The 18,045-nt window shown below is 51.8% G+C and overlaps 2 protein-coding genes across 15 annotated transcripts in view; one reads left to right on the top strand and one right to left on the bottom strand.

The window, feature by feature from the left end:
* LOC103796504 (uncharacterized) overlaps positions 1-294 on the bottom strand; it is a 25,672-nt gene extending 25,378 nt beyond the window's left edge. Inside the window, exon 1 of the mRNA XM_078346843.1 lies at positions 95-294. Coding sequence (XP_078202969.1) covers positions 95-294 — 200 coding nt within the window. The remainder of the gene's footprint in view (positions 1-94) is intronic.
* The window catches only part of SRRM2 (serine/arginine repetitive matrix 2), an 18,885-nt gene extending 840 nt beyond the window's left edge, over positions 1-18,045 (top strand). The window contains exons 2-15 of one of the 14 annotated variants that reach the window (XR_004731642.3): positions 3,028-3,306; positions 4,176-4,283; positions 4,466-4,630; positions 5,144-5,221; positions 5,655-5,714; positions 5,804-5,836; positions 6,070-6,120; positions 6,287-6,379; positions 7,023-7,215; positions 8,267-14,967; positions 15,691-15,978; positions 16,317-17,153; positions 17,254-17,367; positions 17,506-18,045. Coding sequence is in view for 6 of the 14 variants with exons in the window: in XM_035266635.3 (XP_035122526.2) it covers positions 3,065-3,306; positions 4,176-4,283; positions 4,466-4,630; positions 5,144-5,221; positions 5,652-5,714; positions 5,804-5,836; positions 6,070-6,120; positions 6,287-6,379; positions 7,023-7,215; positions 8,267-14,967; positions 15,691-15,978; positions 17,040-17,153; positions 17,254-17,367; positions 17,506-17,515 (8,253 nt within the window). In the remaining 8 variants the exon portion in view is untranslated. Of the gene's footprint in view, positions 1-3,027; positions 3,307-4,175; positions 4,284-4,465; positions 4,631-5,143; positions 5,222-5,651; positions 5,715-5,803; positions 5,837-6,069; positions 6,121-6,286; positions 6,380-7,022; positions 7,216-8,266; positions 14,968-15,210; positions 15,359-15,690; positions 15,979-16,316; positions 17,154-17,253; positions 17,368-17,505 lie in introns of those variants that run through there. The other 13 variants (XR_013524513.1, XR_004731643.3, XR_013524512.1 and 10 more) reach the window with 13 other exon arrangements.

The following is an 18,045-nucleotide window of genomic DNA, read 5'->3' as shown; positions in this document are numbered from 1 at the left end:
CCCCTGCTTTCACTTTCTCGTGGTCTCCCGACAGTCGTTAAAACGAAGGAGACCTTGAGCCTTCCGGGGCCGTTGCGGGCGTTATTTGGGGCACGGTCTTCCGCGGCGCGGTTCCGGGTGAGGACCGAGGCTTCCGCGCGTTTCCTCCCGAGTGCGTGGGCCGCGGTCTCGGAGCTGCCGCTCAGCCGTCGGGCTTCTTTGTCCGCTCAGCTGCGCCCGAGTGCGCCGGGGCCGGGCTGGCTCTGCCCCACGGCCGTTTTCTGGGACGGCCCTTTTCTCTCCTTTTGGTCCCATTTTCTTTTTTTTGCACATTTTAATGTTGGATTTCGAGATACCTTCCTACTTCCTTGTTAGCGCCCTGGTGATTTCCCGACGGAAACAAGGGTCTTTTTGTCTTCCTTTTACTCTGTGCTTGTACCTGGGGTGACTTTTCCTGACCCACCCTGGTGGGCCCCACTTCGAGAATTTGATAATATCGTTCGCTTTGGTGATTGGCGTGTGGTGTTGATGTTCCTGCTCTCCTTGTCTTCGCACCCTCTTAGATGCTGTGGGGTCCGTGTCTTACTGTGTGTCTGGGGGGGCGGGTAGCGGTGGCTCATTCCCTAGAAGTTCTCGGAAACATTGTGACTTAAAATATCCTTTGCTTAGCGCCACTGCTTTTCTTTTTTTTTTTTTCCTGCAGTGGTGCGATGTGGGCTCACTGTAACCCTCCGCCTCCTGGGTTTAAGCGATTCTCCTGCCTCAGTCTCCCTAGTAGCGGGGACTGCAGGCACGCGCCACCATGCCCAGCTAACTTTTGTATTTTTAGGAGAGACGGGTTTTCACCCTGTTGGCCAGGACGGTCTCTAATCTTCTGATCTCCTGATCAGCCCACCTTGGCCTCCCAAAGTGCTGGGATTACGGGTTTTCTCAGGGAGTGGGAGGATTTTTGTGTGAGGTGGTGTGGAAGTGTGGGCGAATGGTAAAGCTGAAGAATTATTGCAGGTCAAAAACATTCTGCAAGGGAAGCAGAAATGAGGTGGGGAAGGCAGAGGCAGAGAAGGACCTACTTTTAATCTGTGGGGAGGATTGGTGCTAGAACAGGAAAATGAGGATTGGGATGTAGAGAAATTTATTTTTTGAGCCATAAAGTTTTTCGTTTTTTTTTCCTGAATTTCTGCTTAGCCTCTTCTGTCTTTTTTTTTTTTTCTTTTTTTTCTGTTTTAGTGCGTCTTGCTCTGTCCCCGGGCTGGAGTGCAGTGGCGTGATTTTGGCTCGCTGCAACCTTCGCCTCCCGGGTTCAAACTCTTCTTCTGCCGTAGCCTCCTGAGTAACTGGGACTATAGGCGTGCACCTCCACACCTGGCTAATTTTTGTGTTTTTAGTAGAGACGGGGGTTTCCCTGTGTTGGCAAGGATAATCTCGATCTCCTGACCTCGTGATCTGCCCGTCTCGGCTCCCAAAGTGCTGGGATTACAGGTGTGAGCCACCGCGCCAAGCCTCTTCTGACACTTTGTTTTTCGTATTGGGTCTGCTGCTGGGATTGGGTAGGGAACCCATCCTTAGATTAGGGTGAGGACTTACGGAAGAGAAAACTGTTCTGGACCTTGGCTAGCTCTCTTCCATTCAGCATTTCACCATACTATGTGTGTGTGTGCCCGCTAGGATATTTTCCCAGACATTTGTATGATGCGTCTTTCTAGAAGTTTTCTAAATACATCCTTCCCTTCTATCCAGTTATTATTTCCATCTTTGATTAATCTCTCCACTTTGCCTATTCCTTAGGAGTTTTTCTGAGTAGTTTTTCCTCACACATGTATGTTTTGGGAAACTATCTTGGAGAGGATAAGGATGAGAAAGAAAGAGAATAGAGTATGTGTAAGGAATAGAGTATTTCTTAAGCTAGGAATCTAACCAGAGAAGCTGGGACTTGAGAATTTTTCAGAGTCACGTTAGGGTTGGGACAAGTTGAAAGGCTAGAATCTGGGAGGAAGCATGGGGTTAACACAGGAGAGAAAGGAGAGGCAGGGCTGGGAGACAAAAACTAGGAAGTGCTATCCAGGGGATTGTTAGGGAAAGCCAACAGTTGGACATTAATGAAAGTGGAATATAGAGAGGGTTTCTAGACTTAGGGCAAGGTATGTGGAGAAGGTATGGGAACGGGTGGAACAGAGAAGAGTGGTTTGATGTGTTTGCTAGAGCGTAGAGTTGAAAACGGGTAATATTTGGCAGGAGCTGGCAAGACTTGGAGGAGATGTAAATTGTGGTAACTCCTATTTAGAGGAAGGAAATTGAAGGAATAAAATACCAGGATAGTTGATGGGATCTTCAGATATTTGGAATCAAGGAAATAGCCCTTACCTGGGAGGTGAAGTTTATGAAGATTATCCAAGGTTCATGTGTGTTTCTTATGTGCATGCTGGTGTTTGTTTAGTTGGGGTGAGGCTGCACATTCTGAAACAACTGGTCCATGTTCCGATACTGAGGGGCTGTGTAGTTTATTTTGTATTCAAGTAGGATGGTCTAAAATCCTTAGGTAAGTTCTTCGGAGTCTCTGGACATGAACTAGAGGTCCTTGGGTGCCACAGATCTATGTCTGTTGTTTGTCGTGCCCAGGAGGCCTTAGTTGGTTATCAGAGGTTAGGAATTAGAGTAGTTGGTAAAGACATCACTTGTGCATTTTGGGGCCAAAGTAGAATAAAAAGGGACAGTGTGGAGAAATTTGAGAGAAACAGATCCTTGTTTGTGTAGGGTGGAAAAAGAAGAAAATCTAGGTGCAGGGAGGGATTATTTAGAATTCTGTGTCAAGGGCATTGAGAGAAAGGTTGTAAGAACTGGGCTGTGATTTGGTAGAAAGAAAGTTGGGAAGGACGAAGAAGTGGTTTTTTGGGAGACCAGGAGGATGATGGAGCATTATACAGCTGAAGACTTAGTGTGAAGATAAATGTTGAAGTAGTGATGAAGAAGAGCAGGAACTTGGGTGTGTGGGGGGATAAGTGGTTAGTTTGGGGCCAGGGGCCTGACCCGTGTCTCCCCGCTCCCCCTCAGGAGCGGTGGTATCCCCCCCCACCCCGGGCACGGGGCCATGTACAACGGGATCGGGCTGCCGACGCCCCGGGGCAGCGGCACCAACGGCTACGTCCAGCGCAACCTGTCCCTGGTGCGGGGCCGCCGGGGTGAGCGGCCTGACTACAAGGGAGAGGAGGAACTGCGGCGCCTGGAGGCTGCCCTGGTGAAGCGGCCTAATCCTGACATCCTGGACCACGAGCGCAAGCGGCGCGTCGAGCTGCGATGCCTCGAGCTGGAGGAGATGATGGAAGAGCAGGGGTGAGGGAGGGCTGGGGGAGAGTCAAGCACTGAATGAGTACAGAGCTGGGGGTGTTAGGTGGGATGTATGGAACTTAGGGCTGGCTGGTTGAAAGAGGCCTGGCAAGGAGTTGTGGTAGGGGAGGAGGTAAATGAGCTCTACAGTATTGAAAAACAGTTAAGGGACAGTGCAGAGTGGGAAATGAGAAGGCTGTGTGTCAGGGACATAGATGGGAGCCTGAGGGACTGAAGGAGGCACATGGGGGAAGGGAGGGGCTGTTGAAGAACAAAAATGTGTTTTAAGGGAGAGAAAGGAAAGCACATACAAGGTAGAGGAGCTAGGTAAGCTGATAGGTGTTGTCATTGGTAGAAAAGAAGATAAATGGATGTAAGGATTGAGGCCTTGGAAAGTAGCATAGGCAGGAAAAGAGCAGTTGGAAGAATACTTGAGTAAGAGGGAATCTGGGCTGGAAAGGGCAATTTTGGAAAAGGAACACATTAAGGCAGAAAACTCTCAGAGCAGTGGTTTTCAAACTTCAGCAATGGTGACCCTTTTTACAGTATCCTTCACTTTGGAATCCCGGGAAATAAAAGGCCTATTCCTGTTGAAGTTGGGGAGGAGCATTTGGAACCCTGCTTGCTTAATTTTTTTCTTTTGGCCCCTGTAGCATGTTTAAAATCCACTGTTCTAGAGGGTGTAGTCAGCAGAGGGAAGAAAGATGATGGGAAAAGATCAGGACTGGAGAGAAGGGAGATTTGGGTGAGAGCAAACAAAAAGTTCTGTGTGTGCATGGAGAGGGAAGGAACCCTTTTGGGAGTGAGGGAAGTGGAGACCTGGGACTGGGGAAAGTATCCTGTTAAGCTTAACCTTGAAGGGATTTGTTCTTCAGGTACGAGGAACAGCAAATTCAGGAAAAAGTGGCGACCTTTCGACTCATGTTGCTGGAGAAGGATGTGAACCCTGGGGGCAAGGAGGAGACCCCAGGGCAGAGGCCAGCGTGAGTGTTGAACTCTCCCTTGATGACTCTGGATTCTGGCTGCTACTGCTGTCCTTTTCCTCATGTGGGACTTCCTCCCTGCTTTTGTCTGCCTTTCCCATGCCTTATTTGGCTCCTGCTTATACTTACATGGCTCTGTCCTTTATATTTCATTCAGACTTTCTCTCGCTTTTTTTCTCTAGGGTCACGGAGACTCACCAGTTGGCAGAATTGAATGAGAAGAAGAATGAAAGACTCCGTGCTGCCTTTGGCATCAGTGATTCTTATGTAGATGGCAGCTCTTTTGATCCTCAGCGACGTGCCCGAGAAGCTAAACAGCCAGCTCCTGAGCCTCCCAAACCTTACAGGTATACAAGGCCAAGAAACCACTGATAGCTTCTTTCCTTGTTTGTAAGCTCCTTGTTCCGTTGTTTTTCCTTTCACGGGCTGGTTTCTTCCCATACTCTTCAGATTTTGTTCTTCTGAAGTTGAGGTGTCCAAGAAAACGTGGGCAGGGGCTAGCCACAGTGGCTCATGTCTGTAATCCTAGAATTTTGGGAAGCTCAGGCAGGAGATCACTTGAGTCCAGGAATTTGAAACCAGCGCGATCAATATCATGAGACCCTGTCTCTACAAAAACTGGGAAAAAAGCCGGGTGGTGGCGCATGCCTGTAGCCTAAGCTACTTGGAGAGGCAGAGGCAGGAGGATCTCTTGAGCCCCCAAATTGGAGGTTACAGTGTGAGCTGTGATGCTGCCACTGCACCCTAGCCAAGGCAACAGAGCGAGACACTTTTGTATTTTTATTTTTGAGGCTCTGTCTTTTAAAGAAAAGGAACATTTGTCCTAACACCCATCGCTGCTGTTTTCCATCTTTCCCCAGCCTTGTTCGGGAGTCCAGCAGTTCTCGCTCACCAACCCCAAAGCAGAAGAAGAAGAAAAAGAAGAAAGATAGAGGACGGTAAGTTAGTTGGAAACTTGCTCTGATAGCTAGAGGACCAGTCCTGTGGGTACTTCTCTCTGGAAGTGGAGAGTTCTGGCTTCCAAAAAGCAGGAAATAGTTGTCAGGGAGGAGGGAGTTACCACTGAGGCCTCAGCTAGGAGAAATGTATGAGTTTCTCATTGGGAAGTATTGAGTTTGCAGTTCTGCTAATTAGGATTGGCCAGCAGAATTTTGGATTCTGGAATTTTCTTCATTTTGAGGTTTGTTGACTTAAGGAGTTTCATATACTTGTTGGAGAAGGAAGAAATAAGTCCTGGGCGTAGGTCTGCAGCATTGGTGATATTAGGATATTCAAGTGTTTTAGAAACCTTTTTAGGGAAGGGATTGTAAGTGGGAGGGCCAGGAAAGAAGCCAAGCAGAATGATCTTGCTTCTGAATCCATCTTTAGCAGGTCAGAGAGTAGCTCTCCTCGACGGGAGAGAAAGAAGAGCTCGAAGAAGAAAAAGCACAGGTACGAGGTGGGAATACTTGAGTGATCGGAGGAGGTTTCCTGAATTCAGGCAGAGGTGTTGGTTTATGTTTTTTCTTCTCTTCCAACAGGTCAGAATCTGAGTCCAAGAAACGTAAGCATAGGTAAGAAGAGTTCTTTAACTCGTAGCGGGGCGCGGTGGCATATGGGAGTAGTGAGTCACTGCCTGATGGCCCTCTCGTTCTTAGCCTCTGGGAGATTTCTTTTTCTTGGAGTAAAGCTCAATTCCTTGATCTTATTCCTGGCAACATTCCTTAATCCTTTTCATTTCACTCTTGGTTTTATTTCCTTTCTTTTTTAAAAGAATTACTTCTAACAACCTTGCCTTATTTCCCAGGTCTCCCACTCCAAAGAGCAAACGTAAATCTAAGGACAAAAAGCGAAAGCGGTGAGTGAATTTGTGGAGACTTTGCTTGGGTAGTAAGGGAATGCCACCTTAGCAGGAGAGGGTTGTATCAGTTATGTCCCTGACTGGTAAAAGGTTGAGGGATAGGCGAGGAGAATCTAGGAGAGGTACAGCAGTACCCTGAGCTGTGGTGGTGGTCTTCTTTTAGGTCTCGAAGTACAACACCAGCCCCTAAGAGCCGCCGGGCCCACCGTTCAACTTCTGCTGACTCCGCTTCCTCCTCCGATACTTCCCGCAGTCGGTAAGGGGTAGTCCAGGAGGAAGGGAGGGAGAGGGAATGATGGGTTAATTAATTTAATATTTATTGAGCGCCCACGGTGTGCTAGGCGCTGCACAGACCATTCGGAAGACACGGTCCCTGCCCTCTAGGAGCTGACAGGCTAAAGCAACAGGATGGACAGACATATACATTTCCCCTTCTCTTTTTTTTGTTTTTGTTCATTTGTTATTTTTTGTTTCGTTCTGATGTATATGGACTGCCAGAATAGGGGGGGTGGTGGTTTGTTCGTGGTGTCTGGGGGAGGAAGGAATCCTTACCCTGGCTTCCTTAATCGGGGAAGGCTTCCTGAAGGAGGTGGGCTCAGAGGTGAGTTGTGAATGAAGCGGGTAGGGAGTGGGCTGGGCGGATGGTTTGGGGATGTTTGGGGGAGGTGAGTAAAGGGGTAGAGGAGGGAGAGCATTCTTTGGGAATGTGTTGGGAAGAGAAGAACCAAAGTGGACTGTACTTGCACTTCAGTGAATGGTTTGAGTCATGTGACTAAGAAGGCGTTTTGGAAGAGGGTTGTACAGTTAGGAAAGGTGGATGGGAGTTGGGGAGGGGGTTTCCTGTTCTCCCTTTGGGCTGATTTTCCTCTTCTCCCCCCATCCTCAATTAACTCCCACAGGTCTCGAAGTGCTGCAGCTAAAACTCACACAACTGCTTTGACTGGAAGAAGTCCTTCCCCTGCTTCAGGGCGACGCGGGGAGGGAGATGCGCCTTCCAGCGAACCAGGTACTACCAATACACAACGGCCTAGTAGCCCAGAGCCTGCTACGAAACAGCCTGGCAGCCCTTATGAAGACAAAGACAAGAAGGAGGTATGTTCCTGAGTTGTTGATCACTGGATTGCAAGTGTATCGATTTAGGATAGACCTGTGATGTGAAACGGAGAGGAGGTAATAACTTAGAAGAAATGAATTCAGTATTTTGTCTGTATTCCTCTCCTAATTAGTTCTTTTACTTCGTTTGCAGTACTTTTAGGATTGTGACCTGACTGGATTGTGAATTCTTTAGAATCAAATTTCATTAGATATTAATGGGTCTTATATTGTGTCTTGTTTATACGTAGAACTGGAGCAAAAGTTGTATCTGTGTACTCTTTATGATACCTCTAGTTTCTTCTGTGTTTCATTAAATGCTGGTCTTGTCTCAGTAAAGCTTTAAGTCTCTTGGGTTGCCACCAATAGTTTGACTGAAACACTAGAAGTTTTCAGTGGTTCATGGTGTCTTGTGCCTTCTGTTCTAATGTAGCCTTCATTACTCTTCTTGCTTCAGTGATTACAGTTTTAATACTTGCCTCTATTGTCAATTTTCCATGTCATCCAGGGTTACCTTTTGAAATTTCAAGTTGGTTGACCTCAGGAACTTAACTACTTTGCCATTGCTTTTGAATTATGTTTAAGGCTTTTATAATTTGGTGTTTTTCTCATTTCCTTTATGCATCCTGGTCTACTTTTTTACTTTTCACACAAATCATGTTCTCACATTTCTATTCATGCTCTTTCTTTTCCTTAACGTGGTTAATTTTTCAAAGGTGGAGTTACATTCCCTTTGGGAACCTGCTTATCTTTCCATTTAAAGATACCTTTTTTCCATCTTTGTAACATTTTGTAGTGGCATTTGTTGTTAAATGAAGTGCATTAATTATTTGTATTTTGTATTTCTCTCAGTTGTAAGATTCTCAGACTATCCATATCTTCATATGTTTCCCCTACTGTGCTTTAACGATTCCTTGTTATTGAATGAAAATGATTGCTTGTGGTCATGGGTTGTGTAAAAGAAAAGTTTTCGTTGGAAAGGGTGTTGGGATCTCAGAGGTGATGTGACATTTTGACGTTTATGAATCCCTGATCTCTCTTCCGCTCTTAGAAATCTGCAGCTCGACCTAGCCCCTCTCCGGAAAGGAGCAGCACAGGCCCAGAACCACCTGCTCCCACTCCGCTCCTTGCTGAGCGACATGGCGGCTCCCCACAACCCCTTGCAACGACCCCCTTAAGTCAGGAGCCAGTGAACCCCCCATCTGAGGCCTCTCCAACTCGGGACCATTCACCACCTAAGTCTCCTGAGAAACTTCCCCAGTCTTCTTCCTCAGAGAGTAGCCCACCATCCCCTCAACCTACCAAAGTTTCTCGGCATGCCAGCTCTTCCCCTGAAAGTCCTAAACCTGCTCCAGCTCTGGGGTCCCACCGAGAGATTTCTACTTCTCCCACATCCAAGAATCGCTCACATGGCCGAGCAAAACGGGATAAATCACATTCTCACACCCCTTCCCGTAGGATAGGGAGGTCCCGAAGCCCCGCCACTACTAAGAGAGGGAGATCTCGGTCTCGAACCCCTACAAAGAGAGGTCATTCTCGATCCCGATCTCCCCAGTGGCGTAGGTCCAGGTCTGCACAGAGGTGGGGAAGATCTAGAAGCCCCCAGCGACGTGGCCGCTCTAGGTCTCCTCAGCGACCCGGCTGGTCCAGGAGCAGAAATACCCAGAGAAGAGGCAGGTCTAGGTCAGCAAGACGAGGGAGGTCTCACTCTAGATCCTCAGCCACTAGGGGCAGATCTCGTTCTAGAACACCAGCCCGGCGGGGCAGGTCCCGCTCTAGAACACCTGCCAGGAGGAGATCACGATCCAGAACACCCACCAGGCGTAGGTCTCGGTCTAGAACACCAGCCCGGAGGGGCAGGTCTCGGTCTAGAACACCTGCTAGGCGCAGATCTAGGACCCGATCACCAGTAAGACGGAGGTCTCGTAGTAGATCACCAGCCAGGAGAAGTGGCAGATCACGCTCTAGAACCCCAGCCAGACGTGGCCGCTCACGCTCCAGAACCCCAGCCAGACGTGGCCGCTCACGCTCCAGAACCCCAGCCAGACGTAGTGGTCGCTCACGCTCCAGAACACCAGCCAGGAGAGGGAGGTCTCGGTCTAGGACACCAAGACGAGGAAGATCCCGCAGTAGAAGCTTAGTTAGACGTGGAAGATCTCACTCTAGAACACCTCAAAGAAGAGGCAGGTCTGGCTCATCTTCAGAGCGGAAGAACAAATCCAGAACATCTCAGAGAAGAAGCAGGTCCAATTCAAGCCCAGAGATGAAGAAATCTCGCATTTCTTCAAGGCGGAGCAGGTCTCTCTCTTCACCACGGTCCAAAGCAAAATCTCGCTTGTCTTTGAGGCGTAGCCTTTCAGGGTCTTCTCCATGCCCTAAACAAAAGTCACAGACACCACCCAGGCGCAGTCGCTCTGGATCCTCCCAACCTAAAGCTAAATCTAGAACACCACCCAGACACAGTCGCTCCAGTTCTCCGCCACCTAAACAGAGGTCTAAAACACCATCTAGACAAAGTCATTCCAGTTCATCTCCTCATCCTAAAGTGAAATCTGGAACACCACCAAGGCAGCAGGGGTCCATAGCAAGTCCCCAGGCCAATGAGCAATCTGTAACACCACAAAGACAGGGCTGTTTTGAATCATCACCTGACCCTGAGTTGAAATCTAGGACCCCTTCTAGACATAGTTGCTCAGGGTCCTCTCCTCCTCGAGTGAAATCTGGCACACCTCCCAGGCAGAGCCCATCTAGGTCATCATCTCCACAACCCAAAGTGAAGGCAATATCACCGAGACAAAGAAGCCATTCTGGCTCCTCTTCTCCAAGTCCCGGTAGGGTGACAGCTAGAACACCTCCAAGGCAAAGCAGATCAGTGTCTCCCTGCTCCAATGTGGAATCCAGATTGTTGCCAAGATACAGCCATTCTGGGTCCTCCTCACCAGATACCAAAGTGAAACCTGAAACACCGCCAAGACAAAGTCACTCAGGGTCTACTTCACCACACCCCAAAGTAAAGCCCCAAACTCCACCAGGGCCAAATCTTTCTGGATCAAAGTCACCATGTCCCCAAGAGAAGTCTAAAGACTCAATAGTTCAAAGTTGCCCTGGATCCTTCTCTGTTTGTGCAGGAGTAAAATCTGATATACCACCAGGTGAGAGCTATTTTGGCCTCTCACCTCTGCAACTGAAAGGACAATCCCAAAGTTCACCAGACCATAGGTCTGACACTTCAAGTCCAGAAGTGAGACAGAGTTGCTCAGAATCACCATCTCTGCAGAGCAAATCTCAAACATCACCTAAGGGAGGTCGGTCCAGGTCTTCATCTCCAGTCACTGACCTGGCATCCAGATCTCCAATAAGACAAGATAGAAGTGAGTTGTTAGCAAGTCCTACCTTTAAAACGGGAATGTCTCCTGAGCAGAGCAGGTCTCAGTCTGACTCTTACTCACATCCTACAGTGGACTCAAATTCTCTTCTGGGGCAGAGTAGATCAGAGACTTCTGAATCAAAAGACAAAATGGCCTCACCCCCCCAGGAGGTTGCCACTGCATCACCTCCTAGTCAGAGACACAAATTTAGTCCTTTTCCAGTACAGGATAGGCCTGAGTCTTCACTGGTATTCAAGGACACACCCACAACCCCGTCAAGGGAAAGAAGTGGTGATGGGTCATCTCCAGAAACAAAAGAGCAAAATAGTGCATTGCCTACGTCAAGCCAAGATGAGGAGTTAATGGAGGTGGTAGAGAAGTCTGAAGAGCCCACAGGCCAAGTTCTGCCTCATTTGTCTTCAGAACTTAAAGAAATAGCTGAAAGTAACTTCGAATCATCTCCTGAAGTAGAAGAAAGGCCTGCTGTGTCTTTGACTCTTGATCAAAGCCAGTCACAGGCTTCTTTGGAAGCAGTGGATGTCCCTGCAATGGCCTCATCTTGGGGTGGGCCACATTTTTCTCCAGAACATAAAGAACTGTCTAACTCCCCACTCAGGGAGAACAGCTTTGGATCACCTTTAGAATTTAGAAGCTCAGGCCCACTTGGTACAGAAATGAATACTGGATTTTCTTCTGAGGTTAAAGATGATTTGAATGGACCTTTTCTGAATCAGCTGGAAACAGATCCATCTCTAGACATGAAAGAACAATCAACACGATCCTCTAGACGCAGTAGTTCTGAGTTATCCCCAGATGCCGTGGAAAAGGCAGGGATGTCTTCAAATCAGAGCATCTCTTCATCTGTGCTTGATGCTGTACCCAGAACACCCTCAAGAGAAAGAAGTAGTTCTGCATCTTCTCCTGAAATGAAAGATGGATTACCCAGAACTCCATCAAGGAGAAGCAGGTCTGGGTCTTCTCCAGGACTTAGAGATGGGTCTGGGACTCCCTCGAGACACAGCCTGTCTGGGTCTTCTCCTGGAATGAAAGATATACCTAGAACACCCTCCAGAGGGAGAAGCGAATGTGATTCTTCCCCAGAACCAAAAGCTTTGCCTCAGACTCCTAGGCCAAGGAGTCGTTCTCCATCATCCCCAGAGCTCAACAACAAGTGTCTTACTCCCCAGAGAGAAAGAAGTGGGTCAGAATCATCAGTTGATCAGAAAACTGTGGCTCGGACTCCCCTGGGGCAGAGAAGTCGTTCGGGGTCTTCTCAAGAACTTGATGTGAAACCCAGTGCATCCCCTCAGGAAAGAAGTGAGTCAGACTCTTCTCCGGATTCTAAGGCCAAGACACGAACCCCACTTAGGCAGAGGAGTCGCTCTGGGTCGTCTCCAGAGGTTGACAGCAAATCTCGACCTTCTCCTCGGCGCAGTAGGTCTGGTTCCTCCCCTGAAGTGAAAGATAAGCCAAGAACAGCACCCAGGGCGCAGAGTGGTTCTGATTCTTCTCCTGAACCTAAAGCTCCAGCCCCTCGGGCCCTTCCCAGACGGAGCAGATCAGGTTCATCAAGCAAAGGCAGGGGCCCTTCTCCTGAAGGAAGCAGTAGTACTGAGTCCTCTCCTGAACATCCGCCCAAATCCAGAACTGCGCGCAGAGGCTCCAGGTCATCACCAGAGCCCAAGACCAAGTCTCGTACACCACCTCGACGTCGTAGCTCTCGATCATCTCCTGAGCTAACAAGGAAGGCCAGACTCTCCCGTAGAAGCCGTTCTGCCTCATCTTCACCAGAAACTCGCTCGAGAACACCCCCAAGGCGCCGGAGAAGTCCCTCAGTGTCTTCCCCAGAGCCAGTAGAAAAGTCAAGGTCTTCACGCCGACGCCGCTCAGCTTCATCTCCACGTGCTAAGACGACCTCAAGGAGAGGCCGCTCTCCTTCACCAAAGCCTCGTGGACTCCAGCGGTCCCGTTCCCGCTCAAGGAGAGAGAAAACCAGAACAACTCGACGTCGAGATAGGTCTGGATCTTCTCAGTCAACCTCTCGGCGAAGACAGCGGAGCCGGTCAAGGTCACGGGTTACTCGGCGGCGGAGGGGAGGCTCTGGTTATCACTCCAGGTCACCTGCCCGGCAGGAAAGTTCCCGGACCTCCTCTCGACGCCGAAGAGGCCGCTCTCGGACACCTCCAACCAGTCGGAAGCGCTCTCGCTCACGCACGTCGCCAGCCCCGTGGAAGCGTTCTAGATCTCGAGCCTCTCCAGCCACTCACCGGCGATCCAGGTCCAGAACCCCCCTGATAAGCCGACGTCGGTCCAGGTCTCGAACCTCACCAGTTAGCCGGAGACGGTCAAGGTCCAGGACTTCGGTGACTCGACGAAGATCTCGGTCAAGAGCATCCCCAGTGAGCCGAAGGCGGTCCAGATCCAGAACACCACCAGTAACCCGCCGTCGCTCAAGGTCCAGAACGCCAACAACACGCCGGCGCTCCCGTTCTAGAACTCCACCAGTGACTCGCAGAAGGTCCAGATCTAGGACTCCACCAGTAACCAGGAGGCGATCTCGAAGCAGAACTTCGCCTATCACTCGAAGAAGATCAAGATCTAGAACATCTCCAGTCACCCGAAGGAGATCTCGATCTCGCACATCTCCAGTAACTCGAAGAAGGTCCCGCTCTCGAACCTCACCAGTGACACGCCGCCGCTCTAGGTCCCGGACACCTCCAGCTATTCGGCGCCGCTCTAGGTCTCGAACGCCCCTGTTGCCACGCAAACGTTCTCGAAGTCGCTCACCACTTGCTATCCGCCGCCGCTCTAGATCCCGTTCTCCGCGAACAGCTCGGGGCAAACGGTCCTTAACAAGATCTCCTCCAGCTATCCGCAGGCGTTCTGCATCTGGAAGTAGTTCTGATCGTTCACGTTCTGCTACTCCTCCAGCAACAAGAAATCATTCCGGCTCACGGACACCTCCAGTAGCCCTCAATAGCTCCAGAATGAGCTGCTTCAGTCGTCCTAGCATGTCCCCAACACCTCTTGACCGCTGTAGATCACCTGGAATGCTTGAACCCCTTGGCAGCTCTAGAACACCCATGTCCGTTCTGCAGCAAGCCAGTGGCTCCATGATGGATGGTCCAGGTCCCCGAATACCTGACCATCAGAGAACATCCGTGCCGGAAAACCATGCTCAGTCTAGGATTGCACTTGCCCTGACAGCTATTAGTCTTGGCACCGCTCGGCCTCCTCCGTCCATGTCTGCTGCCGGCCTTGCTGCAAGAATGTCCCAGGTTCCGGCCCCGGTGCCTCTCATGAGTCTCAGAACCGCCCCAGCAGCCAACCTTGCCAGCAGGATTCCTGCAGCCTCTGCAGCAGCCATGAATCTAGCCAGCGCCAGGACACCTGCCATGCCAACGGCAGTGAACCTGGCCGACTCTCGAACACCAGCTGCAGCAGCAGCAATGAACTTGGCCAGCCCCAGAACAGCGGTGGCACCTTCAGCTGTGAACCTGGCTGACCCTCGCACCCCCACAGCCCCAGCTGTGAACCTAGCAGGGGCCAGAACCCCAGCTGCCTTGGCAGCTCTGAGTCTCTCAGGCTCTGGCACCCCACCAGCTGCAGCAAACTATCCCTCCAGCTCCAGAACACCGCAGGCTCCAGCCTCTGCAAACCTGGTGGGTCCTCGGTCTGCACATGCCACAGCTCCTGTGAATATTGCCGGCTCCAGAACACCTGCAGCCTTGGCCCCTGCAAGCCTCACCAGTGCTAGGATGGCTCCAGCATTGTCTGGTGCAAATCTCACCAGCCCCAGGGTGCCCCTCTCCGCCTATGAGCGTGTCAGTGGTAGAACCTCTCCACCGCTCCTTGACCGAGCCAGGTCCAGAACACCACCGTCTGCACCAAGCCAGTCTAGAATGATCTCTGAGCGGGCTCCTTCCCCTTCCTCTAGAATGGGCCAGGCGCCTTCACAGTCTCTTCTTCCTCCAGCACAGGATCAGCCGAGGTCTCCTGTGCCTTCTGCTTTTTCAGACCAATCCCGTTCTTTGATTGCCCAGACCACCCCCATAGCAGGGTCTCAGTCCCTTTCCTCTGGGGCAGTGGCAATGACCACATCCTCTGTTGGTGACCACAATGGCATGCTCTCTGTCCCTGCCCCTGGGGTGTCCCACTCTGATGGTGGGGAGCCACCTGCCTCTACTGGGGCCCAGCAGCCTTCTGCATTAGCCGCCCTGCAGCCAGCAAAGGAGCGGCGGAGTTCCTCCTCCTCCTCGTCCTCGTCCTCTAGTTCCTCCTCCTCCTCCTCCTCATCATCGTCATCCTCCTCCTCCTCTGGCTCCAGTTCTAGTGACTCGGAAGGCTCTAGCCTTCCTGTGCAACCTGAGGTGGCACTGAAGAGGTGAGGCAGCTTGACTTAAAAAGAAACCTTTGGGGGGAGGTATTGGGGGGTGGGTTGGGGAGTGGGGAGGGAGAAACCATGTTACAGGTGCTTGGCTCTTGGAGGCGGTATGGGGACCTTGACCCTCAAGCTGGGGGTAGAAGAGAATGCGGGGGCGGGAGTGGAGGGGGGAGGAATGGGACAGATAAAAGTCTCCGAAGGTTCATTCTCTAGAGGATAATGATAAGTTTTCCGTCTCTACAGAGGACAGAACTAGAGGAATGGACTTAATTTTACAGCAGGAGGGATGGCAGTTAGACCTCAAGAGGAACTCCCTGGGCTGGAAGGATCTTCAGAGGTCATCCCATCCCTCTCCCTGCCTCCAGGCAGGACGGCCCCTTCCCCAGCCAACCTGCACTCACAGGGGCCTCCCAAGCTGCGGCTCTCCGAGGAAGGAGACTACCCAGCTTCAGCTTCCACACCTGAGCCCAGAGGCCTTATTCCTCCATCAGGGACATTCTTGAGGTTTAACCTTGATCCCTTATGCTGCGGGCCCCAGCCTGTTGCTTCTGTTAGCAGAGGTTGGGTCAGCTCGTACCACTGCTCTCCAGAGAATCGCTGGCTCACATGGCTCCCAGCGCCTTTCTCAGGCACCCCTCCCCCACTGCCGTTCCTCCAGGCCAAGGAAGGTAGGGTTGGGGCTGGGGCAGCTTGTCTCCTTGTGACACTCCTCTCCTCCCACAGGGTCCCCAGCCCTACCCCAGCCCCAAAGGAGGCTGTTCGAGAGGGACGTCCTCCAGAGCCAACCCCAGCCAAACGGAAGAGGCGCTCTAGCAGTTCCAGTTCCAGCTCCTCCTCTTCATCCTCCTCCTCCTCCTCCTCTTCCTCCTCTTCTTCTTCCTCTTCCTCTTCCTCCTCTTCTTCCTCCTCCTCCTCCTCTTCCTCCTCATCTTCCCCTTCCCCTGCTAAGCCTGGTCCTCAGGCCTTGCCCAAACCTGCAAGCCCCAAGAAGCCACCCCTTGGCGAACGGAGGTGAGTGCTGCCTTGCCTGAGATGGAAGGAGGGTGGGGGAGTGACTTTTCCAGAGAAGGGGCCCTGGGGTGTGAGCCTCCCCGCTGGGTGTCTCACGTGGCCTTGGGCATCTGGTTGTGGGGGAGGAGGCGCTTGCTCTCCTCTCCTGTTCGTTGCACCCTGTTCTGGCGAAGGGCTGCTCCATCCACAGGGTCGCTCAGGCCAGGACTGGGGGCTCCTTGGTTTCTTCCACTCCCTCCGTCAACACACAGCCTAGTCCCAGGGTTCTAGTGTCTCCCCATTACTACTGCCAGGGCTCTGGTCTGGCCACCGTCATCTTCTCCCGACTCTGTCCACAGCATCCTCCCTGTCTCCCTGCTTCCACGCCTTCCTCTTCCACATGTAGCCAGAGGGACCTTTCTAAAACGCACATCTGGCTACTTCCCTCCACTCCACAAATCCTTCGGGACGCCCTGTGGCCTGCAGGACAAAGCCCCACCTCTGCGGGAGTGGCGTGTGAGGCTCTTCACCAACGGGCCTCGCCCGCCCTGTGTTCTCCTCCTGCCCGCCCCCACACATGCCCTGTGCTCCAGCCACACCCAGCGCCTTGCAGTCTAAGGAGAGCCCATGCCTTTGGACATGCTGTTCCTTCTGCCTGGAATTTCCTTGTCCGCCTGGTGAACTCCTCGTTCTGCAAGACTCCGCTCAAACAGCACCTTCGAGAAGACTCCCCTGCCCCTTCCTTGCCCTGCCCCATGTCCCTCTCCCTTGGGTCCCCAGAGCCACGCACATCCAGCCCTGCTTCCCACACATGGGGCCGTGCGTGCCTTCCTTCACCACTGAGCTCCTTCAAGGGCAGGGACTGTCTTTATCTTTGCATCCCCCGCTGCACCCTGTGCCTGCCCACTTGGCACTCGGTGGATGGTGTGCGGGCGGATGGGTGAGTGAGCGGACAAAGGTGGGTCTGAGGCTGGCCCTGTGTGGTGTGAGGTTTGGTGGTCAGGACCTGGGCGGGTGGTCCTGAGTGCTGGCCAGTGGGCTTGAAAGGGTGTGGTGCTATTGGGTCCTACTGTGTTCCCCAGGTCCCGCAGCCCCCGGAAGCCAATAGACTCTCTTAGGGACTCTCGGTCCCTCAGCTATTCACCTGTGGAGCGTCGCCGTCCCTCGCCCCAGCCCTCACCACGGGACCAGCAGAGGTAGGGCCACCGCTGCTTTCTACAAAGAAGAAAGCTTTGGGGTTAAGTGGTTCCTGAGGTTGGTGCTACCCTATGACCTGATGTCTGTCCTGTGTTGCAGCAGCAGCAGTGAGCGGGGTTCCCGGAGAGGCCAGCGTGGGGACAGCCGCTCCCCCAGCCACAAGCGCAGGAGGGAGACACCTAGCCCTCGCCCCCCTCGACACCGCTCCTCCAGGTGCGCATTCTCCTAGAAGGCTGAGGCCTACTTCGGGAGCCGGTGGTGGTGGTGGTGGGTGGCAGCCCTGTTCTAAGTGGCATAGAAGCAGGAGCGCTGGGGTGGGGCCTTCCTGTTGACCTCCATCTCCTTTTGCAGGTCTCCATAAATCGTCTCTGGGGGAATTCCACCACACCCCATGCTCTGGAGCCACAGGGAGTGTCCCTTCGTCCCCAGCAGAGCCGTGGGAGGGTCCTTGTCTTCCCCCCTTTGAGCCTTGGCAGCCCTTGGATGGTGGGCTTCCTTTCCCTTCCCTTTTTTTTCTTTGTTCCTGTGAAATGTTAATCTCCGTGAGTTTTTCCTGGTTCACGTGTTCTGGGGGGTTTGGGTGGGAGGGAATGCAGATGGGAGTTGGGGGAGGGGAGGATAACACTTCAGTACACCCCAGCCTGGAGTCAGGGCCAGGGAGGCATGGCCCTGTTTATATCCAAAAGTACCTGGGGTGATGGTGGTTTGGGACTGGCGGTTGTGTGAGGTGTTCTTGGAAGGAAAGGGCAGGAATTGGAATTGGTTCCTACTGCCCCTCATGAGGTTGTGTACCCCTCCCCCCAACTTTTCACCTTTCTTAAAGGCATTTTGGTTTTTTAAAATCTGTACAGCAAGAGCAACTTTTTCTGTCAAATAAAAATGAGAAATGCA

The sequence above is a fragment of the Callithrix jacchus genome, chromosome 12, assembly GCF_049354715.1.
Source record: "Callithrix jacchus isolate 240 chromosome 12, calJac240_pri, whole genome shotgun sequence".
Lineage (NCBI taxonomy): Eukaryota > Metazoa > Chordata > Mammalia > Primates > Cebidae > Callithrix > Callithrix jacchus.
The sequence above is the reverse complement of the archived record's forward strand: the minus strand, read 5'-3'. Positions and strand labels throughout refer to the sequence as shown.